Source organism: Amyelois transitella, chromosome 6 (assembly GCF_032362555.1).
Source record: "Amyelois transitella isolate CPQ chromosome 6, ilAmyTran1.1, whole genome shotgun sequence".
In the NCBI taxonomy this organism is placed as follows: Eukaryota; Metazoa; Arthropoda; class Insecta; order Lepidoptera; family Pyralidae; genus Amyelois; species Amyelois transitella.
The window spans coordinates 5,324,714-5,351,148 of record NC_083509.1 but is presented as its reverse complement, the minus strand read 5'-3'; the positions used below and the strand labels follow the sequence as shown (position 1 = coordinate 5,351,148).

Sequence of the window (26,435 nt, the reverse complement as noted above, 5' to 3'; positions counted from 1 at the left end):
ATTTAATGACTAATTATATTTAAAGTTTCATTTCTCATAAGCGTATGATGATGGAAAATAAAGACTACTGACTAGAAAGTTTAGTTTGAATAATTTGGCTAAAGCCATTATGATGCACATAGTTTAAAGTATGTTTAGTAAGTGTATGGTAAGTAGTTTTATTAATGTTTATTTATTAATCATTTTAAAATAAATATTAAAATCCAAAAAAACTTTGGTGACTACTTAGATGGAAATTTTCTGAGTTTGCCTTATTATCTAATGAAAAGCTAGACGCCATTTTTACCCAAAATTAACTTCGTAGAGTTGTTTTTGCAAACTGAATAAAAATGAGATCGGAAATCATTAAAGGTGTACACTAACATATTTTATACTAACGGCAAAGTCAACCAAACTGCTTAAAATCCAGGCGATACCTAAGCAAGCAAATACACTATCACTACCTAGTAGTTAGACACATGTTTTGCGGGCAACAAATAGTTTGGCAATGATCACATTTGCAACAAAACAACTCGATTATGGTAACAGTTTGGCCTAGATGTTTTGACAATGTGGAGATCATTTTGACATAAAGCTATGAACTGGACTAGTAGAAAGAAGTTACTTACATAATGAATACAAAATGTTTCACATGTTTCGAAATATTTTTAGATTTAGTTGAGCATAATCAGGTAAATGACGTGTTACATGACAGATTTTAATTTATTATGTTCAGGAAGAGTTAATGTATTATTAATGTTAAAATGCTACTAGATTGGTTTCTTTAAGTAGAACCTCGCTTTGATATTAGACTAAAATAGACGCTTTGCTTAAAAATTTTGTGAACATATTATAATTAAATATCCTTATAACTCAGAAGGCTTTTAGCTAGGGAACTACTGTTATCAATTAATTAATAAATAAAATTTATGTTAGTTCATGAAGCACATATTTATTTATGGGCTAGCAACTTTTAGTTAGTCATTATTTAAATATACATTAATTAGATGAAAGTGATCTTCCATCCCATTACAAAAATGTTTACCACGTTAGAGATAAAGACGTAGTAAATCTATATACGTATAGAATTGAAATCTGTTACTTATATCAACAAATACCTAGGTACGATAGCATGTTCTATTTAAAAGGATTTTATACATGCACTAACTTCAGTCCTACGTCAATATAAGAGAAACTAAAGAGATCAAGTAAAATGGAAATAAATTGGCAAAATGAGTATTAGGAAATACCTAAGCAGTACCTACCTACTCGTGTGAAAAATATGCAATCGCCGTTAAAAACGTCAACAACAAAGATCCAACGTTCTTATAGCCGGAATCGCAACACGAAACAAACAGACTGACAACAATGAGATAATGTACATTGCTCAATGAGCGTGTAAAAAGAACGAGAAGCCAAACACAATGTAACAATTTTCAGTAGTTTCAAAGGTAAAACATAATCGGGTACCTCACTAATATCCACGACTTGCGGCTTAACTATAAATTTTTTAACAAAATCTTATGATTTTTTAACAAAATCTTATGCGATCATGATGTAAGCTATCTATAAAACGGACTAAAGGTGAAATAGAAAATATTTATTAGGAAGTGAGGTGATCTAACACACACGATCAACATTGTATTCATTCATTAACCAATAGCGATAAATACAAGCAGGAAATAGATACTTTCAAAGCCTTTCCTTTGTTGATTTTTTCAGCCTTTTAATCGCTGGCATTCCTATACCTAATAAATAATTGGATAATGATGTTTCCACTTAAAATACAGTGTGTTACATCTAACACCTACTACTGTATTGTAATACATAGAGGCTAACTTGCCAATTTTTTTGCTTCCATATGTTACTTACATTGTAAAATATTATATTGGATCTAAAATATTTTTTTGGAATTTTTAGAAATAAATCTTTATTACTCCCGCAGATTTAGTCTATCTCTGACAAATTTCATCAAAATGTGTTTGTCTAATTTGTTGCCAATAAAATTATCGTTTGAACTTTTTTAGAATTCGAACAATTATTAGAATAACAGTGCTAACTACCTACTAACAATAACTTTTATTTACTCTTAAATCTATTACGTAGGTATTGATATATAAGCATGTTCATTAGTTCCCAACATTATGTTCTTTGTTTGAAAGTTCTAAGAAAATACTATTGGTGAACCCACAGTTATGAGTATGTAGTAAAGGTATGTATCTAAAGGTTACCTTTAGTCCCTGAAGATGAGCTTCCGAATTGAATTCGACTTTCGAGATAAAGAACCCGGTTGGGTATTCGCGGCCCCCGCGTAAAGAGAAGCCGAAGGCTGGTGCGGAGCGGCGAGGGCGCAGCAACCTCACGACGCGCATGCGGCGCTCCACGGCCGCAGCGCACGGAGCCCGGCCGGAGCCCGACGTCGTCGATACTGTTGAAGTCGCGTACATGGCTTACTCTGCAATTTAAAAAGAAATATTTTTCAAGATGCTCTGGATCTTGACTTAGCCATTAACCCACAACCATGTCGCGGATTTTATGAACTTAAAAAAGATGACTTGGGACTTGAAGCCTATAAAAAGCGTACTGGTCATTGCTAAAGTGGTTATTTCAAAAATAACCACTTAAGTGATCTATTAGTGGGTGAGGTGTTGATACAACATATACGCATCGCAAGAGTAAGTAACCTGACCTGGTGAACCTGATAAGTCCGGAATTAACCTTAAAATAAGAAGCCGTGGAAGGCAACGTTAGTACGGGTATGCGATTATAGAGTTGTTTGTAAACGCTTCATTGTACACAAGGTGCAGTGTCAGTGATTAGTTTAAACTTTTGTATTTCCAATATACATATTTGACATGAGATGTGTCCTTTTTTAATCATTTATTAATCATTAAAAAGCTTGGTAAATGCTAAGAATCGTTGTGTATGCCTATCGCTACCTATTTCTGTACCTATGTGAAACTTCAGCTCTATTCAGTGGTAGTTAAAATTTCAGCTCAATGCCTTCAGTGGTTTTCCTTGATAGATGAGGAAGGTAATCCTTAGGTAATAATAATAAACCAGTTTCAATTTTTCAAAATTACCGTGCCGAGTTAATAATTTGCCAAAAATTATATGGTCATCTTAAAACTAAACAAAAAAACAAGTTCGGATATTTTCATGAAAAAATGTATTTTCTGCAATTTTGAATTCATAAATTATTTATTATTTGTATAATTGAAAAATATGGTACAAAAAAGCATAAGCTTACTTCGAATAGAAATATTTTTCCTTGACATTACTTGTAAGACTGGGTCGGCAAAACAAAGGTCACAAAATGTTATTTACTGACAAGAATGCTTAAAGTGTTATGATTTGAAGTATCACATAATACGATAACCACATTTGATATGACTAAATCTTATATTTGCCTCCTTTACTTATAGATGTAACGTGAACGTGACTTATATTATTATGCACTCCAAATGAATTCATAGTTGGATACAACACTATAACCAATTTAGATGATGAGATATCATCATCAAAAAAGAATAGGACCACTCCATCTCTTTCCCATGGATGTCGTAAAAGGCACAAATAGTTTTAATATATAAGATGATTGCTAGATTTCGGCAGACGCTAGGTTCGGCGCGCGATCAGTGGACCGTGTTCGATTCTCGGCAAGTGATAGTTTTTTGTTTTAATTTCTTTATTAATGTTTTTTTTTATTTTTACTAGTTGATATGGTTTTCAGAACTTTTGGTGTATTTTTTATGGCTTTTTGTTTTCATTGCTTTTTATGGATTTTCTGAAGGCCACCGAGCAGCGCTCAGGCACCCAGGTACATTTCTAATCAGGGATCGTGATAATTGTAAAGATGTAGTATTTGCCTAACCTTTCAGGAAGAAGGCCATTAATTCTCTGATCATCGTACCTTACTTTCTTTATTATAATGCTCTTTGTATCTATCTAGATGACAGATGCAAGAAGATTATTAATTGCAACTTTTGCTTTTTTAATAATTTAAGTTTAATCTACTCTACCATATGTGCAATGTGCAATAATATCAAAATCGTTGTTTCCAGTTGCACTTATCTGCTTTTCAGATTTGATTGTTTCCGTCATGTTTTAATAGCATATTAGGTAACTTGAATGGGTTGTACACAAGTTGTTCACCTTCTTTACGGTACTAAGTATATTTTTCAGAACACAACAATCTTTGAATTCTGCCAAGAGCTCAACAGAAAAATTCTGTTATTCTTTAATTATTATTCCGATTGTAATATCTTTATTTGACAGCATCGATAACATTTTCAATAATGCCAACCAACATAGACTACGAACTGCATGGTTTAATTATCTTTTTAAGCTAATGACAAATTACAAAAGAGGCAAGGTATGCAATTGTTAATAATGACCAGCCGCCAGCGAACTATTGCAAAAATGGCTTACATTGAGGTTGCCCTTTTCTTGGATATTGTGAGGTGCAAAGGATGAGGAGTCGCGAGGGTGCGGGGAACGGGGGAAGGCTACAGTGCAGCCTCATCAGCGGTGCAACGACCTCGCCATGCGCTTGCGCAGCCTCCCTGTACAACTTGCATCGGTTCTAATATCTACGTCTTATTAACACTGTATTTTGCAATAGATACCTAATACATGGGCCGTTTTATGATTCTTCATAATAAATATAAGAAATTTTATTAGGTAGATACTATCTTATACCCATAACTTTACAGGGGCTGATTACGCTTCAAACCATTCTCATAGAAATTTCAGGAAATTATCTCGCCAAAAGGAAAAAGTATTTATGACATGTAATACCCATTTTATCTACTGTTAAATGTCAGCTGTACTCATAGTACACCATCTTTCTTTGCATAATCATTGGTGGCCAACACTGGGAAGCTTAACGACTGCCATTAAACTGTAAAAGTCCGGACCAACGGTTTAATATGTGTTTCGATGTACGAAGTAAACCATCACCAAATGTACAGATATTCTATTTTTACTTTTACTGACGTCTTACTCAATTCGAGCTTCTTAGCTTAACTCTTGTATTACAGAGAACAGTAAACCAGTTACAGAAGTAGCGTATTTTTTTTGTCGTTAGATCTTTTGTAGAATACCTCTGGGATATGGTATACAACCCTTTCGAAAGTAAATTCCATTATCACTCTAAATCTTCTATTAACAAATGGCAAATCTGTTATTCAACAATATGGTGGAATTATTGAAGTGAAAGTTTCAATACTCTTGCTTAATTCTCTTGTGTAGGTACTCTAAATTTGCCACAAAATGTTTTATACTTAAGTACTAATAATATAAAAATTGTTCAAAAGTTACTAAGGAAGTATCTTGGGAAAGTTGTATGATCGTCACTCAATACCAAAAGCTCAGATTAGATTAGACCTATGTATAATTTTGTGCAAAATCTATGAATTTTTGGATAAAAATAAAATTAACAGTACCATTTTGCTCAACCATGTAAAACCAACTTAGTATAAAATGTAAGTTAATGATAGTTACTGACAGTATAAATGCTTCAATTAATTACGGCGTGCTAGTAGAATAGTGCATCTTGGCCTCTGAGATTATTGCGACTTGTTTTCCAATCTCTGCTAGCGGTATTGCTTCAGCTGACCATCTACTTTATCACTCGTTCCATTAACTTTCTTGTACAATCAAAGCTGTTCCGATTAACTATTGATTAAATTTTGTCAAAAATTTTAAAACTTTTCGCAAATTACTTTTAATAGGTAATGCAGAAGGTTACAACAGTACCTGTGAAGAATGATGCAATTAGGTAGGTATACCTTTTCGGTGTTATCTCATGAACAGAGAATACTAAGACTACCAACTTTTTTTATTATCCCTCTCATATTCTTGCTAAAGAGCGTTATACTGAGCGCAGTGGTAATATGTTAATGAACTCTGTTTGTGATATCGGCCCTCATAACCCACAGTGCAAATGGCGCTGTGCGGACGCCGCAGGTGGCGGAGCCGCCCGACCGTGAACACCGCTCTGCGCCACCTCGCTCCACAACTGTTCCTCGTTTTTTACTCAGCATATCTGAGATCAATGGCCTCGTCCAAATCGCGGACTAAAACAACTAAATATAGGTATGTATTCATTTCAACATTTCTGTAACACCCCGAAGTTTACCATACCATAACCGCCATAGAAAACTAGTTTCTCGTTTCAAGGAAATGCTCGTAACATTTGACGAACAAAACTCAACAGCGAGATAGCTGTTGATAAAGATTTGGTAACAGATATACCGTTACCGGTTTCGAATTACGCCTTTCTTGCAGTAGGTATAGGTATTAGGTAGGCACTTTGAATCATATTGCTAACTTAGAAAAGTTTAGTCTACCTCCTTTAGAGCTAAGACCATATTCGTACTGTTGTACACTAAATGACAAAAACATACTAATTATTATTTTTAATTAGTAATTTGACCTCTTTCGCCTTGCTAATAAGCAAGATGGGGTCTGATGGTGCACGTGAGCCTAAAATAAAGTTGTTTTATAAAACATGTTTAATCACTATACTTGTAGAAAACAAAACTTTGGTATCCCTATCAGCATCGCACTGAATCAATAATATTGCTAGGAAACAAAACAAAAACTTAGTATATTCGGTAGGGTGCGTGCGGCGGGTTTATTGAGGGGATTCCTAATTTCCGGCTGACAGGGAAACCCAATGCAGTTGGATCGAATTTCTACACAGGAATCACAAATTCCTCTACGAATTTATAAACGGATACTTTTCAACGGCGGGAAATTTTATATTTTATAGGTATGCAGATTGCACTTGAACAACGCATGTCTTTAAATGCCATTAATTAATGTAATAGTGTACACGAGATAGGTATAACAATGGTAATGCGTTTTATTTAAAACAAAATGGAAATATATAAGATCAATATCAAGAGCAGGATATTCCATTTAGATAAATCCGTGGAAGAGTAGCGCAAAGCTATTTTACTTGCAAGAATGCCATAAAATGTGATCACCGGACAAACCGGCCACGACGACTACTCGCCAATTAACCGGCAGCGACCTCTAGCATAAAATAAAGAGATTATACATAAAATCGAATACAAGAAAAGCGAACTGGAAGTTTTTTTCGACAATGAAATATTAAGGAAGAACAATACGACTTTAAAAAATCTGGAAGCCACGTCGATCCTGACCAATGTCACCAAAAGATGAAAGATTCTAGTGGAACTAAATATTTAAATAACAAACTGTTGTATACAGTTGTGGAGAATCAAAAAGATTGCCTACATCTTTATATCAAAACTCTGTTGTTGTTTCAAAGAACTGGTGTTTAAAATATAGTAACGTTTAAACTTAAGTTACAAAATCACATACTCCTTCTCATTTGTAGCTCATATTCATAGTTAGTTCCTGTTTTCAGGATAGATAGATAGGATAGTATATGCGGTAATCTTCTGCACATTATCGTTTGCATATTGAAAGACCTAAAACGTATTGGATCTTTTAATAAAAATATATTTTAACTAGAGGCCGCCCGCGACTTCGTCCGCATGGAAACCCTATCAATCCCGCGGGAACTCTGGGATAAAAAGTAGCCTATGTGTTATTCTGGGTCTTCAGCTACCTACATACCAAATTTCATGGTAATCGGTTCAGTAGTTTTTGCGTGAAAGAGTAACAAACATCCATACATCCATACAAACTTTCGCCTTTATAATAGTAGTAGGATGATACCTAGGCATTCTTTCATTATTCAATGGTACTAAGATTAGTGCGGAATTAACTTAAAATCGGTAATGTAAATTGTAAATCGGTTATCTAAATAGTCATAAAAATATATACAAGTATTAATAATAGTGATTGTTAAATGTCTTTATATAAATCAACCTGTGATATTATCTGTGAGATACCTACTGAATGTACTACAAAACTTCTGTGTTGTCAAAGTATGCTGCAAGCTGAATTTCCTAGGGAATAAGGTGTCATTTTATGTAACAATGTATTACATTTATCTCTGTATGTAGTTATTACATAAAATATTAAAAGTTAAATCAAATAATTAACAAAATAAATATTGTGTTCGAAACGGCCTTGTGGTTTCTAGCAGGTGGAGGTGGAGTGATATGTATATTCTACTTTAGAATTGGCCACTACGGAGTATAAGCACTTCAGCTGGAGCAATATATCAAAAACAAATAAGCTGCTTTCAAACGATAAGCAGTTGGCAGCCGGGGGCTCGATCGTAAAAACTTTTGTTAAATCTCTAATTAAAAGTACTTAATCTCTAATTTCATAGGCGTAGAATAAAATATCCTAACCGATAAAGATAATTTACTAATTTCACAAGTCTTAGATACCACTGGTAAAACTCAAAGGCAATAATGTAAACAAAGAAGAAAGCTAGTAATTATCAAACAAGCAACGTACAAGTAAGTGGAGGTTGAAAGAAATCGTTTGAAAAAGCTGAAGATTCCATGAATGGATGGAAAGTGAGCTGGCGACCGAGACTACCTTTCTGTTCACACGCTCCCATATAAGTTGTGTATTTTTATATCAATCGAAAAACTGCGATTTGCCTGTAGTTTACCATTCATTGCAATTGATCTTTTAATAGCTAAAAGTTTAATCATAAAAATTGCCAGCTATGGAAAACTGTGAAGAAGATTTACTTTGTGCGATCTATACTTTTTATAACTTCAGGTCCTTTTGTCTACTCTAGATAGGTACGATTATTTTGTAAAAAAAATTTTATTTAAATTGATATTTTTTATAGTTCCTTGAAAAGACTCCAACGATACCAGAAACATTATTACATGTTTTGATAAACCAGCTAAACTTTATTAGTTTATTTAAATGACAACACTGGCCTAGATTATACTTTTTACGTTTCCATATATTAAGTAGTATATTGTTAATAATAGCCTACAGGTACATTAATGGGTTTCATATCATTTATGAGTAGAATTTATCTTAAGACGAATCTGAACATTTTAATTGATACACAGTTTAATATCCTGCTCACGGGCGGAGGTTGTGACAGGATACGAGACTGGTTTCTCGTCTTCTGATCAAGTATTTAATCTAACTATCGGCATCCTGACGGAAAACGTACATATTAGACGTTATTGATTAGAAACTAAATAGGACGGGACGGATAGCGGTAGTTGAATAGTAATTACCCACTTGGTTAATTAACACAGTATTTTTTTGCCAGGATAACTATTATTATTATTTTATTATTTAGTGTAATATAGAACGATGCGATGGTAAGAACGTTTCTTTTGAAAATTTCCAGATACCAATAAGTATGGATGGTTATAATATAACTTAGTCGATATGCCTACAGACGTTAACTCATCTTGACACAAGGAGCTTAATGAACTACGACGGCCTATGAAATAAATCCATTTTCATGAATATCTATTACTTATATATATATAGATATTCATGAAAATGGAGATAAGATTAAAAAAAACGCTACTTGTAAGTGAAAATAACAGTGGGTGTGTGAATACTACATCATATGTTTAGTGATGACCAAGTTACGTTGGACACACACTTGTACGTATAAATAATGCCAATGATAAATGCAATAGTAATAAATAATGACAATAAGCTTCGGGAAGCGAAATTAATATAAATTTTTCACCTTGGACGTTAATTCGGAAAGAGGCTAAAATTGATATAGGAGAAATAGATTGTTAAGATGAATAGGATATAGATAAAGGTAACAAATTTATCGGCACTTGACATTATCTAAGATAAATATTTAAGTATATCTAGTAACTGTAGCGTAAAAATATAAATATACCCTTTAAATAGGCAGCAAAACTGAAAGTCCCGACCGCGCTGTTATTTCACCTTGTATAACAGGAATAACCGAACATTGTTTGAGCTGGTAATCAACGTCTCTCCTTAGCAATTGCACTGGCTCACTGTCACGAATTTACACAAGAATGTTTGTGGAGTCCAACAATTTTACGATTTAACTAATTCACGGTTGGTTTGCGGCGGTGTCAGTGCTCGGAGTGGCGGTTACCGGCTGGAGTGGAGCCCGACCGCGGACGCGTGCGCCCAACGCGGAGATCCGACACGAATGGTAAATTTATCCAAAGAAAGTTTTTTCGACGTCATCGAGTACGAAAGCCTCTGCGTAGCAATTTAAGAGGAAACTATACCACCATTTTTTCGTACAAACATAAAAAACATTATTTTTATATAATCTGGAAAACTAGTTTTCACACAAAAATAATCATACCAGAGCAATGTTAAAGAAAATTTGTAAATTTTTATCTCAATGTCTTGCTTTTAAGGTTTGATGTATGTTTATTAAATAATAATATTTTACAGCGATTATATTAGCGCAAATTGTTTTCTAGCATAAAATACAAATCTAAAATTCCTTTATTATCAAATCATATCTAGGTATGTGCATTTTTTTAATAACTGTACATCCTCGATGGATGTTTGATGACAATGACCACTCTATCGGAGTTAAATCGACCTTGCTATGCTACTCACGATATTAACATTTACATTCTAGAAACTATCTCTTAATTTATCATCTTTTGGAATGTTATCTTCACACCAAAGTGAGGGAAATTATAAAAAAATATTTTATTTTTTTATTTACGTAATATTTTCTTGCAGCATATTTTTCCTTACTTAAGATACAATAGAATTTGTGAGTATTTTAGAATTCGTTTTCACCTTTTTTCATATCTTAAGTGAGATTTAAATTTCGTAGCTTTTTTTCATCACAACGGATTACACAGGCATATGATTTGGAATAAAACAGGCTTTTCACATTTGAACATATTTTATTAATAGCACAACAACACTAAAACTAAAATTTTCAGCATTTATCACATCATTACCATACCTTTTATCATTTCCCGCCTCCTCTTTGCTGTGTTATGTTAAATAATATTATCAAAGATATGCCTGGCCTCCCACTCTAAAATATCACCCAAAAATACAGCCTTCTATAACACTCTAGAACATCTCATACTCCTTTGGCTTCAGTTTAATCTAATATTTACAATAAACATCTATGTAACATCGATTTTTAATCAATAATTCTCTAAAATACATCAAGTTAACAACGATATCGCTATTCAATTAGGCTTGTTTAATTGTCTTATAGAAACATACGTATCTGAGATAGTACCACTATCAATTATGTAAGTACATCAATATCCATATTGCCCTGTAATGGTGCGGTCTTGTTTTGGGGTGAGGTCAGAAGATGAAAGACAATCTCCGGTCTTCGGGGTATGGACGACGACACGAAAGGTGTTATACGTATGATATAAGTATAACACCTTTCGTGCGTCTACGCACCTATTGAGACGCACTGAACTGATACTACATGATTGCCATTGTTCTTATCATTTAGAAACCCTTTACTTTACTTTATAAAACACAATTTGGATAGGTACCTATTCAAAAGTAAATAGGTGGAAAACATTTTCAAAAATCATATTACTTTGTAAGTCCATTTATAAATCCATACGTCTATAGGATAAAATATGAGTTATCAAAATAAACTCGTCTAAAAAAATATAACAAAATAATATGATAATATTCTTAAACTCTATATAATTTAATCTAGAATTTGAATAAAATATCTAAACGACAAGTCTAATTTTCTAACTTGACTTGATACAACTTTACTAAGGTAGGTACCTAGATACGTTCAGATTATACGCAATCATTTATTTAAGTAAGTAATTGAATTTGCAGATATTTTGATAGTGCAAAGAACTCCTATTTTAAGTATTAAATTTCTACTGAAATATTCACATTTAATACTTAATTTTCCACGTGTCTTAGATATAACCTGGCTATAATTCTCAGACTAAATTAAATATAATGTACATCTACTCAAAAATACATGGATTTCAGCTTAAGATATATTTTCTATAAAACCTCTAGTCTACTAACAAAACTTACTACAGTCTATCGTAAGTCTATGTGAGTAACATTGCTAGCATTTAGCAAATTCCTCTTCAAAATGTAGGTATTTTGTTTTTAATCTGGTTTTGAATTCAATTAGCTAGCAGTTACTTTATAATGTTAGGAAGTTAAAGAACCGTCGTAATAGAAGTACATAAAATTAGTAAATATTGTCTGAAAACGTATTGCATATCAATTCCTTTAGCTTACACAGAGAAGTGATTTTTAATATGACATTGTCTATGTTTTAAGTAAATGAAAGCAAAGCAAAAATAATAATGTTTATCAAATCTTAAAGTATATTATTATATTTTTGAGGAAAATTGTTCTGGCAGCATACATACGTTTCAAATAAGATGGTTACATTATATTTGTGCAATAAATAGACGGATTTCAATGTGAGGTGGACGTACCTACTTAGTATTTAAACATTTTTGGTGCACACGAGTCCTTCAAAATTATTTCATAGCTTTTCATAAAAGTATTCGGAATATTTTAGAACTATTGTCATGAAAAAGGGTATTCGTAATAATAACAGATTTCTTAACATAGGTATGTCCTGGGTTGAACATACGTTTGCCTATTTTATACTCTGCTATATTTTTAAATCTTACAAAGTCCTTCTGACCTATGAATTCCTGTCAATATATCTAATCATTAAAGTTCTGTTACCCAACTTCAGAATTATTAACACGAAATTCATCAATATCGGCTATCGACAACCATCTTATCAAACAGCTGCTTGCCGAAGTTGGGTGAAAATAAATTTATCCTCGATCCCAAACGATAAAAATAAACCTCAATTTACTATTCCTATTATCTGTGTTCTACCCTGCGTTTTTTATATTTATTCTCGTTATTATGTTTATTTAAAATTATTTGAAAATAAGTCTCAACACTTATTTGGAAGCTGATATTTTAAATAATAATTTAAATTGACACTGTGCGAGACGAAACATACCTATTCATCTCTAAATGGTCTCGAAAATATTATAATATTGTCTATGAAAAATATTGTTGTCTATCTTAGCACCACTAACCTACATACATAAGTATATCTTTTGGAAACAATCAAAATTTTAATTATTTATTCTGCATGTAACAATATATCGTCTTGCATTTTATTTGTCGTTGATAATATTTTGTTCAAAAATATAATTAATAAGGTAAGTACATAATATGTATCACTTAAGTAAAAATAAATTTCTTATGATTTTATTTCAATTCCTTCCATTTAATGAGCAAAATTATACCTACATATTATCATTACATAAAGATCAACCCTGATCCAAACCCTGAAACCATCCAAGTTTAAAACATCTTTACTTCATTTCATTCTATGATGACATACTTACTTATCTCTTACTTCATTAGGTCATAAACAATCTCAATATGTAACATGTTTCTGATGTAGGACAAGAAAATTATTGAGAGATTGAAGGAGTTAAATAAAATGTATATAGATACACACACTAGATATAGTTATCGAAATACCATTGCGCCATGAACTGAAGACAATAAAATTTGTAGTAAAACTATCACTTTGGATTGAGCGATGATTTTATATCCTAAATACATAATATACTTTCAGTGTTATACTTTTTTACTTTCAGAAACTTTTGACTCATTTTGCTTACTCAGGGACTTAGATGAAATAGGTTTAATAGAACCACTATGTGAAGGTTTATCACTTGAAGTTATTAGAGTTTTCACTGAACTTACTGTAGTGTTACTTGATTTTGTTGTTGATGGCTTTTTTGGCATTTGTTTTGCTAAATTTGACGTTAAAGAAGCTGTATTTGGTTTAGAAATAATTACTGAAGTCGAAGACTTTGAACCAGATGCTGTTGGCTTTGACGTACGTATTGAACTTCCTTGTGCTTTGGCAGTTGATATTAAAGAATTGGACGCAACAGAACTTGAGGTTGAAACTGTAGTTGTTTGAGGCTTTTTATTACTTTGTGGCTCGACACTTGTCACAATAGTTTTAGTTAAGTTATTGGATTTCACGTTTGCTGTCATTAATTCAGAAGGCTTTATTGTTTTTTTATTAGTTGAAACTGTGTTTGCATCTGCAGCTGACATAAATGTACTAGAAACAGATACTTGTTGCGATGGAAATGTTTTTGCTATGTCTGTTTTTGTACTTGATGCTGTTATCGGTATTTTTTTAACATCTGTAGGTTTTGAAATTGATGTAGATTCCGGTGTGACATTAGCTGCTGTAATTTCCAGTCTTTCTGTGGAAGCATCAAATGATTTTTTTATTTTATTACACGCTTCTGTTGTTATTGCTGACTCTGAGACCAGCATTTTATTTAAAACTTCCGGTTTAACCATAGGCACAATATTAGTGTTCTTAGCTGGTAATGCAACTAATGGCACAGATTTATTTAAAATTGAAGAAGTGGTATTTGATTGTGGTGTTATTGTTGCTTCTAGTCTCTTTTCAAATATATTAGATGCTGTTGAGGAAGTATTCTCATTTTCTTTACTAAAACTTAACTTTGAAGTAGTTTCAACTTTCTTCGGCTCCATGATTTCTTTCTCAGTCATTTGTTTTTGATTATTAGATTCTACATTTCTCGCAGAAGTATTGAAATCGATGGCATTTTTTTGTGCAGGCATTTCTTTAATTACGTTAATATCACCATCAGACGATCTGTCTTGAAGAATAATTTTTGTTTCAAAATTTTTATTGACATCAGCTCCTCTTTCTTTTGTTCTTAAAGAACCATTGGATTCCATATTAAGGGGTAGTTTCTTACTATCGAATAAGACTTTCGTTCCTGAATTAACGCCAGTAGCATTACTAGTATTTACAATGTTTATGGGCATATCCACTGTAACCAAAGGTTTTATTGAATTATTTGCCAAAGTACTTATAATAATTTTATTCAAATCTGTATCGTGTTTTTTATCTATTGAAGTATTATTCGATAGTATACAAGGCGCAAATGTATTTACTATTGCACTTTTGGTAGTCTGATTGTCTTTAGTTATTTTTGATTCAATATTAGAAAGTTTAATACTAGTACTAACAACATCATTTCCCTCAGTGGTTAATACTGGTAGAGTTTTATCCATACATGCTTTTACGCTGCCTTCAATCGTCGATAAAATAGGGACTGGGGTAACTTGCACCGGTTCCATATGTCTTATTTTCCCATCCGTGTGGATTTTTGCTGTTGTAAATATTAATGGACTCGGATTATAACTATTTGATTTATTACTATCAATTTCCACGAGAATTTGACTTTTTGGTACAACTGTTTTCTTGGCACTGTCAAGACTATTAAAAATATTAGTATTCATATGATTATGAATAGTATCGGAACTTTCATATATTCTTGGTAAATGGTTCATCACCTCTTTTGTCCCATTAGGTATCGATGTATTCCCCACAATACTTGGAGCATTACTTAGCGAAGGTTTCTCTACTCTATCGTCAGATAACAATTTGTCTCTGTCACTTACTACGTCGCTTGATGATTCAGTCTTAATTTTTGGCAACGAATGTTTGGCACTTTGGTTCGGAATTTCTGATTTTTCTTTTTGTAAGAGAGGTTCAACCACAGCATCATCTGACTCGTGACTAAAGTTTTGAACTTTTCTTTTAAGTGAATTTCGTTTGGTTTTCATAATACCAACGATAGGCTTTTTAATTTCGTTTTCAACACCACTCGCAATAGAAGTGTTATCCCCACCGTCTTGAGAAGTCTGAAATAAATTTTCGGAAATTACTAAATTCGGCAAAGAATAACTAGTAACATAAACAAAAAAGTTAATAAATTCATTGCCTTAACCAAGAGTTAAATGTTATATAATACATTTAGCACATTGTGTCAACATTATTTGTACAAGAAAGCTTAAATAATTTAGAAAACGAAAAATGGCGATACCTTTCGCATGGCGATAAGTGGGTGCGCATGCGGGGGTCAAGCACCCCGCTCACGTAGGACGGGTCGGCCGTGCAGCAGCAGCACGGGCGGCGACAGCTCGGCCTGCCCGGGCAGGGTGGTCACTGCGCCCGGGGCGCTCGTCTTACCCCACTCCTCGGTTGGCCGCGCAAGCACTCGCGCCTTCTGTTACCCGGATAATAAAACTTATGAAAACTTATGTTATATATTTACTAAATTAGATTGAGCACAATAAACCTAAATTTTTGGCACGCAAGATACCGAGATGCACATGGTGGCACTGGTGCAAGTACAACGGTGACCATGTACCAATTTGTAACTTTGTACTTTCATGTAGGTACTTTTGACTACAAACCGATGGTTTTCCGGTGTGGTAAAATTCATGTTTTGCATGCATCTTTCTGGTTAAGTTTGTGTAACCGTGATATGGGTTGAGTTCCAATTTCAATGCAAACTGAATCGCTACGTGAAAAAACTTAAATTCAGAATCGAAACCAAATACAGAATCTCCTAGGTTTCCTTTCCAAGTGGTGAAGTGGCAACCGAAATTAACGCATGATGATGCTTCGTATGTACAACCTTAAAACTATTTGTGTCAAAGTTTTTGAAGAAAGATAGTGAGACTTAACCAGATCCATGAAACTGCTTATAGTCTGGGCTTTTCGTATGTAAACAAGAAGAGGATTCTACAAACGGATATTATCCTATAGCATCCAAGCTTATGCCAGCTTTTGTAAGAAACCATAACCTCCATGATAGTGAGTTCGTCAGGCCCACTGCAAATCTGGTCCACGGCCATCAGAACCACCACGACCACCGGCAATACCCCTAGTGTCCATCCCACGGCGTCGGCCCACATCGGGTAGACGTAGTGCCCGTACGAAGCCGGCTTGTATTCGATCCAGTTGAATACCAGGATAAACTGCAAGAAGACATTTTCTTGTACACGAACGAATTTTTGTACGTAATTAACTCGGGCATCTAACACGCCGCCCAACGGGCGAGACGCCCACTGAGGGACTTTTGTGGTGTCGACGCGGTGCTTAATCCATAGTTTATGCATTTTACACGAAAACATTCTGCATATCATATTTACCTCAAGTGTTAGGTACATTCGACAGTTTCTTTTTCTCTCATCTAAGTAAGTATACCTAATTAATGAACAATAAAAGTCGTTACCACGAAAAATGTTTTGATTTGGATGGATTCAAACGACGAAATAGAATACAAATAACATAAATTTATAGCAAAACATACCACAAGTGCTGCTGGTGTAATGACGCGCCACATAGCGCTCCAAAAGAAGACCCACAATTTGGACTGTTTCCCGATCATGTCTTGAATGTCCCGACAAAACTTTTCAGCCCCGTATATCCAAGCAATGAGAATGCATTCTCCAATGGCGATGATAAGAACAGACCAGTTGGCGGCGTACTTATCCATCAGTTGCAACCAATACATGCCACTCTGAAATTTGAAAAAGAAATCTAAGAAAAATTATAAAATCGCTTATAGATATCGTTCTCGTAACACAAGTTTTGAACTTGCTTCGAGGAAATTAATAAGAGATAAAACACGGATTGAGTTACAGTCCGTGTTATTTCCTTTGAAATAAATACATATACATTACACTTACGTTGGTTGTAAATATAAGTCCTCCTAAATATCCGAAAACAGCAACAGTAAAGACGACCCATCCTTTTTTGTAACGAAAATTTGGAAATCTGTCCAGTATAGCCGTCGTAACAGTTTCCATAAGGGCGAACTGAAAAACAAATTATTATTACTTAGATTCCAAATTTAATCACGTTATTTTAAATTTCTTTAACAATCCGAACAAAGGTTTGTTTTCCCATAAAAAGGCTAAAGGAAACAAAGTAAATTTATGATGTATGGCGTTCATCGATGCGTTTGACATTACAGTTTTTAAGAATGGATTCTTACTTGAGAGTCAAGTCCAAGTGTAAGAAGCATGACGAAAAACAGAATTGACCATAAAGGTGATACTGGCAGTCTTGTTACAACTTCTGGGTACACAATGAAGGCTAACCCAGCTCCTTGATCCACCACTCGGTCCACGCCAACGTCTAGCTCATGAGCCAGGAAGCCGATCACAGAAAAGATGACAAGCCCGGCGAAGAAAGAGGTGGCAATGTTTGATACGGCAACTATTAACGAGTCCCTAAAAATAAATTATGTCGTCATCATTATAAGAAAAAATCATTTTTTTAATTAAGTGATGCACAGAGACATTTATATATGCACCTTAACTAGACCATCAGGGGAGATATGGGCTAGGTAATACGAGTAGGTGCTTAAATTACTTGGATGCCCTGGGAACAATAGCAAAAATAGGATATTGACTATTTTAGGATTGAAATGTGAGTTTGGTTATGGCAAACTGTCGTGTATACTTGCGTTTGCGTGACCCGGAGCCCCCATGAGAAAACTCCTTCATCTTATCAAGGACCAATTTATCGTACTTCCTAGTACAAATTACAATAGTTAAAATAAAAATTGTATTAAAGGCCAAAGTAGTACTCACAAGTAGCAATTGTTGGTGAATTTGTTGTAAGAAGAGAGTGTTATTAGTCCTCCCCAAGCAGGACTTAAAGCAAAAAATATCTGCACAGCAGCGTCTCCCCAGACCTTAAAATAATAATTATTAATTAAGTAAATTTTAATAAAAAAATTGTAATCAAATTATTGAACACACTTTAATTAATCTATACATCTATATCTCTATACATATAATAAAACAGTAAAAATATTTTGTCTGTAGGTACTATTAGTATTTTTAACTGAAATGGGTAGAGGGACACTTAAAATTAATAATAGACAGCAAAAATTTTTTTTTTAAATTTCTTGTCTGTCTGTATGATCACGATTGTATCCGAAAGTACTGAACCGATTTATTTGAAACTTTCACTAATTTTTTTGTTTTAACTCAGAAGAACATTTAAAGTTTATTTCATCAAAATCGGTTGACAAAAAAAAAGTTACCGACATTTGAATGAACTCAAGGCATGAGTTTGCCTGCAAATAAGTTACGAAATTTAATATTTTAAAGTCATGTATCATTATACGACAGCATAATACCTATAACATATAAATATAAGAGAAAATCAGTTTGATAATATTTTGGTTTTGAAGCACATAACATGCGTAATTGTCACTTAAGATTTTTGGTTTGTTAGTCTTCTTTAGTACCGTGTGGTTCCCCGGTACCAATAAAAAAAGAATAGGACCACTCCATCTCTTTCCCATGAATGTCGTAAAAGGCGACTAAGGGATACAAACTTGGGATTCTTTTTTAGGCGATCGGCGAGAAACCTATCGCTATTTGTATCTCAATTCTATCATTAAGCCAAATAGCTGAACGTGGCCATTCAGTCATTTCAAGCCTGTTGGCTCTGTCTACCCCGCAAGGGATATAGACGTGACCATATGTATGTATGTAGTTTACTTTAATTTTGACACCACCCCAACGGCCTCGATGGTCCAGTGGTTGGCGCGTGAGACTGTGAAGTTGGCGGTCTAAGTTCGAGCCCCAACAAACACAAGATATTTTTTTATTAAAAGTATTTGTTTTTTGTGTTGTTTGAGTATAAAAAAAAACTGAAAACCAAAATACTACATATAATAAAACGGGATAAATATTTTGTCTGTAGGACATTTAATACTTTACTGAAACGGATAGAGATTTTTTTTTAAATTTTTGATGTGTCTGTCTGTATCTGACTGTATGATCAAGATTCAACTCGAAATTTACGCGAACTAAGTCGCGGGCAACAGCTGGTATCTTATTAAAACAATTCTGAGATTAACTAACTATTTTTACCTGAGCATTGGCGAGTTGACTGAAATCTGGTGTAAGGTAAAAGAGAATACCAGTCGAAGCACCGGGCAAGGTCACCCCTCGGAAGAACAAGATCACTAATACCACGTAAGGGAAAAGTGCTGTGAAGTACACCACCTGTGAAAAACAGATTTTTATTCATTCATACATACTTATAATAACTATCATGTCTATAAACTAACATACTGTGCCGACCCCACGTTAAAAGTGGGAAAAGGTAACGACAAAGAAGAAGATATACTTAGGTATAATTACGACTAAATCCCTTGTACAGTAGACAGAGCGAACCGTCTCTAAAATACTAATATGATTTTTATTTATGGATTCCAATAATGTTCATAAATTTTCTATAAACGTAAAGTAAATTTTTGGATACCCATTTATATATACCCGAATTTTTACGGAAACTTTGCGCTACGACGTTCTCAATATGTAATAAGAACTACAATGAAAGAAAAAAACTACGTGATTTCGACAATGCAATACGTACTTTCCCTGAAGACTGAACTCCTTTAAATAAGCACAAGAAAACAATGAGCCAAGCAGCTAACAAGCAGATCGCCATTCCTAGTCGGATTTCACCAGTCTCTTCTATACCAGCAGAAAGGCCCAGTACTTGGTTACTGAAATTGTAATAAAGATATACCTACTAATATAAATGCACCATAAGTAAACCTACACACTACTATACTCGTAAAAAACAGTAGCCCGAGACTCCGTCCGCATGCCTGTCGCTTTAATAAACATTTATTATAAGAAACATTTGTTGTGTTGTGTGTGCCGTGTGGTTCCCGGCACTATTACAAAAAAGAATAGGACCACTCCATCTCTTTCCCATGGATGTCGTAAAAGGCGACTAAGGGATAGGCTTATAAACTTAGGATTCCTCTTTTAGGCGATGGGCTAGCAACCTGTCACTATTTGAATCTCGGTTCTATCATTAAGCCAAATAGCTGAACGTGGCCATTCAGTCTTTTCAAGACTGTTGGCTCTGTCTACCCCGCAAGGGATATAGACGTGATCATATGTATGTATGTATGTATGTAACATTTGTTTCGTGATCATCCTTCGGGAACATGACAGTTTACTGGGATAAAATGTATCTAAGATATTATCCCGGCATATAACTAGATAGTTATTTGCAGTGATAAGTGTGCCTTTATACCTTTTACCTAACTTCAAGTAAAATACCAAATGATGATAATTTACCGGGATAAAACGTATCTATATAAGATGATACCCTGGTATACTAAGTACCATCATACCTAATTTCAAGTAAATTGGTCCAGTGGATTTCGCGTGATGCGCGTTCAGACAGACAAAAAAGAAAATTAAAAACTGCAGATTCGTCATCTCCATCGACAACTAAGTATATTCCCCTGAGAATTCAAAAACAGTTTTATTATACTCGTATGTATGATATGATGAACGCTTAAGTAAATATGTTCAATAAACATTCACATCTACAGTACATAACTCTTAAAAACACCTTTAACTTGTAACGAAATAGAATCAAGTGCTGCAATCAATACTAACGTGAAGTACTCCTCTGCTGGCGGTCGTCGAAGGGCTACTTCTGCTAATGCAGGAATATTGTGAAGGGTTGCGTAACTCTGATTAAAGCACTTTCTCAAATAGTATGTCCCATTGCTAACTTCACATAGGTCGGCCTCTTCATACGAATAACAAACTGAAAATGTAAGTACTTTTAATTCTTCATTCCAGACGTTTGATATATACCTACACATAGTTTGACCAAACATGAAGATTCCTGTGTTTGGTCAAACTATGACAATACTTTTCTGCCATAAATTATTTTTAACTTAATTATCACGAGATTGTCTATTATTATGAGTTCAATATAATGCAACTAAGTACTTGGGTCGATCCACATAGAATGAAAGAAATACTTACATTGTGTGCTCCAATCAGCATCACAATTTTGCCAAGGCAACTGATAGAAAATGCTCGCAAATGATACGGCCATATAATAAATCGTCCAGGCAATAATAAGATTGTAATATAGCATAACAATACTGGAGACAATGACCATGCCATAACCCAATCCTCGGAAAAGAGGACAGAATTTATTGTAGACAGCGACCGGGCCGAGGGCAGCGTACTGGCCAAACGATAACTCCATGAACATAAGCGGCAACCCCGCTATTATTAGCATCACCGTAAACGGTATTAGAAATGCACCTGAAATTTTTTTATACATTAATCAATCAATGCACAACTGAATAATAAATAAATGGCATATTATAATACAACGACAAAATGTTATGAACACGCTAATATTGTCCGCGCAAATACATTGTAATTTTATAGGGCATTTATACTTTTGGTAAGTAGGTACATATCCCAGATATTGATACTTATTTCGTGGAAGAGTACTTACACACGTTATATTGATTGACATGATCAATAATGTTATAACAACACTTACATATACAGTAGCACATACATATATATAGTTACGTCTATATCCCTTGCGGGGATGACAGAGCCAGCAGTCTTGACAAACTGGAAGGCCACGTTCAGCAGTTTATTTATTTATTTATTTAAACTTCATTGCACAAGATACAAATGTATAGCACAATTGGCGGACTTAATGCTAGAAGCATTATCTACCAGTCAACCATTGGGTCTTACAGAGAACTTCATGTGGCAGCAGTTTAGCTTAATGATAGAATTGAGATTCACTTAGTGACTGTTTGCTAACCCATCGCCTAAATGAAAAATCCCAAGTTTTTCCCATAGTAATACAAAGATACCTACTTTCTAATAAATTGACTTAAAATTTCAAATATTTTTATAATTAGGTTAGGTATAGTATAAACTCTTGGAAACAATATTCTGGCATAGCCAACATAAAAAGAGACTAACTAGGAACTAGTAATTAAGCGTATTATAACCCATGCCAACATACATTTATAATATACTTAGGATTTATACTTGAACATTCTTATTTTTCAATTATGTATCTACCACTTTGCACTACCTACAAAAATTACAATATGACAAAAAATCTTCTTAATCTCCCTCTTTTTTCGTGTGAATGATATCTTTTTGTTCCTTCTATAACATTTCAGTAACTGTTTAAACTGCCTTCAAGATAATCATCATGAGTATGGGAATGGTTTTGATAATTGCTTGATGATCGGAGCTTATGTCTTCCGATCTCGCAAAAATGAGGCAGTATTTATTTAGACAGGACAGTTTTAGTTTTGATTGTCCAATGTAAAAAGATCCTGGCATCGAAAACACATAAAAGTAACGGTCGTCATATGATTGTAATCTGTACATACATTATGGTCACATCTATATCCTTTGCGGGGTAGACAGAGCCAACAGACTTGAAAAGCGTAATAGGCCACGTTCAGCTATTCTGTAATTCTGTAATCTGTACCAGTGGCCCCTTTTTTCTGGAAACCCTGATATCAGGGCCTGCAGTTATATATATTATTAGTATCAAACTGTTATTCACCTAAGTACCTACGCCAAAATTAACGAACAACACCGAAACGAAAAAAATTCTCACCTCCGCCATTGTTATAGCAGAGATATGGGAAGCGCCACACGTTCCCCAATCCCACGCTGTAGCCCAGCAGTGATAAAAGAAAGTCAAAACGACCCGTCCAGTTCCCGCGTTCCGGCTCCATCTCCTCGACTGCAGGCTCTCGTCCTACCTCTTCCCGAAACTGGAAATTTTAAAAAAACACTGAATATTAGTGACGATGACTACGGTGCCGTTTGGTTTCCGACACTTAAGAATAGATCTCTTTTAGACTCAATCTCTTTCCAATAGATGTCGTAAAAAGCTACTACGGGAAAAAGTACATTCCTTTAGTGCAGCTTACAATATGGGTTAGGTTCCCCTACAAACGTTACGGAGGGCAGATGGGAGTCGCTTCGTATTTAAACCTAATTTACCCAATTCGTGGTTATGGTCAAAAAGTCTCTAAAGATGTGCTAAATTCTACTTACTTATTTATAATAACCTGCCTAATATTATGAAACAATGTAATAATTACTTGTTAAAAAAAAACTATTTAGTTAGGTAGGTACCTACTTGGTTGTGTGAAATATCATTTTATTACATTAAATAATTTTAGATAATAATTACAATTAGACAAAATGAATTGTTATTACACATATACTGGACATTTCCTAACATAATTTTATTTAGTACATATTAGCTATGGCAAAACATGTGAACTTTTAAATTTCGTAACACCTGATGTAACCATTTTTTATGTGAATTAAGAATTTATTCATTTATTATAAGAATAAAGGCAATAGTATCAAAACCCTTCAAGGAAATACCTCTAAATTGTGATTACATCACACTTAAATGGAAGAGTGAAAATCGCTATAAGCCACGGCACGGTATCCGCTTTTCGTAAGGTAGGTACCTAAACGGGGCCGCGTACATCTATTACATCATTTATTTCATATTTTTTAACAATGTTAGACAATTTGATTCCCTTAGATCAATAAATAGGTAGGTCCCTAAGTATTTATGCATGCGGACTTACATCTGAGTAATTTAACTCCATCGCAGGAATGGCTTTCGTCACAGCGGGAATGTGAGCCTTGGATTTCTCCATGTTGAAAAAGTATAAACTGAAACTATTTTAGCAGGAATCGACGAGTGATCATGTTACTGATAATTTCCGACCAGAGAATGCTCAAGAGACCATCAACCATCGCAGGGCACATTACACTCAACGACTGAAGTGATTCCACTACGATACATGGACCTGGCGGGGTTAGGAACACGGGGCTTTTTCACATATCACCAATTAAATTACGTGTAATGTAAGAAATAAAAGAACAGGAGGACGAGTTAAGTACACATTAAATCGAAAAATACAAACGCAGGAACGCGCAGATGTCAAGTTTCGCATCGACCGAACTCTGAATGAACATCTAGGTCAATATCAAGACTCCGCCTCCACCCTCCACCCCTCACCCTATTTTACCCCTGTATAAAATTCGTCACGAACTGAGAATTTCAGATAGATTTAGTACTGAAATCTAGAAACATAAAGCATCATCATTCTTAATTTTTCGGACTATATCCGCAGGCTTTCCACGAATTTCCCTCTAAAGTATCGAATAAGTCATACTTTGACTTATGCTTTATAGGATACCTACCTACCTAATAATACCGAACTATCTTTACTAATATTATAAAGCTGAAGAGTTTGTTTGTTTGTTTGAAAGCGCTAATCTCAGGAAATACTGGTTCGAATTAAAAAATTCTTTTCGTGTTGAATCGACCATTTATCGAGGAAGGATTTAGGCTATATAACATCACGCTGCAACTATAAGGAGCGAAGAAATAATGGAAAATGTAAAAAAACACAGGGAAAATTATTAATCCTTGACGGCTTCAATGATGCCCAAAATAACTATTTCACGCGGACGAAGTCGCGGGCACAGCTTGTTAAGAATATAACTATATTTGATATTTGATTTTACCTATTAAATTAAATTTTCAGGCTTATAAACCTGAAATTATTTGTATTTCATTCCATCATCTCCATCGTGACCATTATAAGCTTTATCATAAGTCTTGGTTCTGTCTGCGCCGTAAGGAATAAAGACGTGATAAGTATTATACATTTTGCATGTATGTAACAATTATCATACTAGTTTCTAATTAGTGAACACGTGGTTCAACTGTTAATTGAATACACACTGAAATACCGCCTAGTACAACACCAATACGAACAATAAATAAGTCTCGGTAAGATTTAATAGTTTAATACTATTTAAGTACTTAGTAGGTACTACATTTGGAATATTATAGTATGGATACATATGTAACTTGATTAAAGATTCGACGTTTAGGAATAACAAAGTCTCTTTCTGGAAAGTCCCAAGGTCGTGATGCCCAGTGCTAAAACTTTTGTATTTTATATTTACCTTGAGGTTATTTATGCTCATTTGAAATCGCAGTTGATCGAAATTTGTCATTGCATACTTGGCTAGAATAATTTATTTAAATTCATACGCACAGGGTTATACTGTACGATGATGGCAGGCAGCAAGCATAGTTATTAGGGAGGCTGTGGCGGCACAGAAGGCCGCTGAAAGTAGAGCAGCGTATTGATCATAGGACGGTGCGCGGCCGCTTGCCCTAGTCACGTACCATCTAACGAGCACATATAGGTACTCATATGCGAGAGCTGAACATCACCAATTCATATACCGTAAAACTTTCAATTCATACACCGTAGATCTTTAATATAAATAGGTCAAAAAGTGGGCAAGGTCAAGGTTCGAGACCTACTTACTCACCCCACGAATAATCCGCGATCACATACTTTGTAAGAGTTCCGTTATATATATATATATATTATATATATATATATATATATATATATTTTACATTACAATACTTACTACACCTTATTTTATTTCAATTTTTTAACGAATTTAATTTAATGATATGAAAAATAAAGGTACTTAAGACTTAAGGAAATTAAAGGTGTTTAGAGTACAAGGCTAAAATTTTAATTTCCTAGTAGATAACTATGTATATTTATTTATTCTGTTATGATGACCACCCCATTAGTATGTTAAGTACTATACCTTTTATATGCTTTCGAATTAAAAATAATCATCAAACTTGCTTCATTCAAATCCGAGCAATCGGGTTATAACAAATTATAAAAAAAACTAGCTTTTATCCGCAGTTTCGCCCGCGCGAACTTATCACGGCA

At 34.1% G+C, this 26,435-nt stretch overlaps 2 protein-coding genes across 3 annotated transcripts in view; both read right to left on the bottom strand.

Moving 5' to 3' along the window:
* The window catches only part of LOC106131249 (uncharacterized), a 29,446-nt gene extending 19,384 nt beyond the window's left edge, over nt 1-10,062 (bottom strand). The window contains exons 1-2 of the mRNA XM_013330270.2: nt 9,773-10,062; nt 2,211-2,434 (exon numbers count right to left, since the gene is read on the bottom strand). Of these exons, the coding sequence (XP_013185724.2) occupies nt 2,211-2,426 (216 nt within the window). The 5' untranslated portion in view covers nt 2,427-2,434; nt 9,773-10,062. The remainder of the gene's footprint in view (nt 1-2,210; nt 2,435-9,772) is intronic.
* A 745-nt stretch (nt 10,063-10,807) lies between these two features.
* Nucleotides 10,808-24,495, bottom strand: LOC106131353 (sodium- and chloride-dependent glycine transporter 1). 2 transcript variants are annotated; one of them, XM_060944591.1, is made up of 13 exons: nt 24,240-24,495; nt 23,243-23,402; nt 21,613-21,900; nt 21,235-21,388; nt 20,189-20,321; nt 19,681-19,815; nt 18,385-18,488; nt 17,784-18,021; nt 17,476-17,604; nt 17,097-17,306; nt 16,588-16,761; nt 15,822-16,004; nt 15,510-15,639 (listed from the first exon to the last, which is right to left on the bottom strand). In XM_060944591.1, the coding sequence occupies exons 1-12, from the start codon at nt 24,309-24,311 to the stop codon at nt 15,858-15,860; spliced, it is 1,944 nt and encodes a 647-aa protein (XP_060800574.1). In that variant the 5' UTR covers nt 24,312-24,495; the 3' UTR covers nt 15,510-15,639; nt 15,822-15,857. The 2 variants fall into 2 exon arrangements, with proteins under 2 accessions (XP_060800573.1, XP_060800574.1); XM_060944590.1 differs by lacking the exons at nt 16,588-16,761; nt 17,097-17,306; nt 17,476-17,604; ... (6 more) ...; nt 23,243-23,402; nt 24,240-24,495 and having other exon boundaries at nt 10,808-15,639; nt 15,822-16,454.
* Between the last annotated feature and the right edge of the window lie 1,940 nt (nt 24,496-26,435).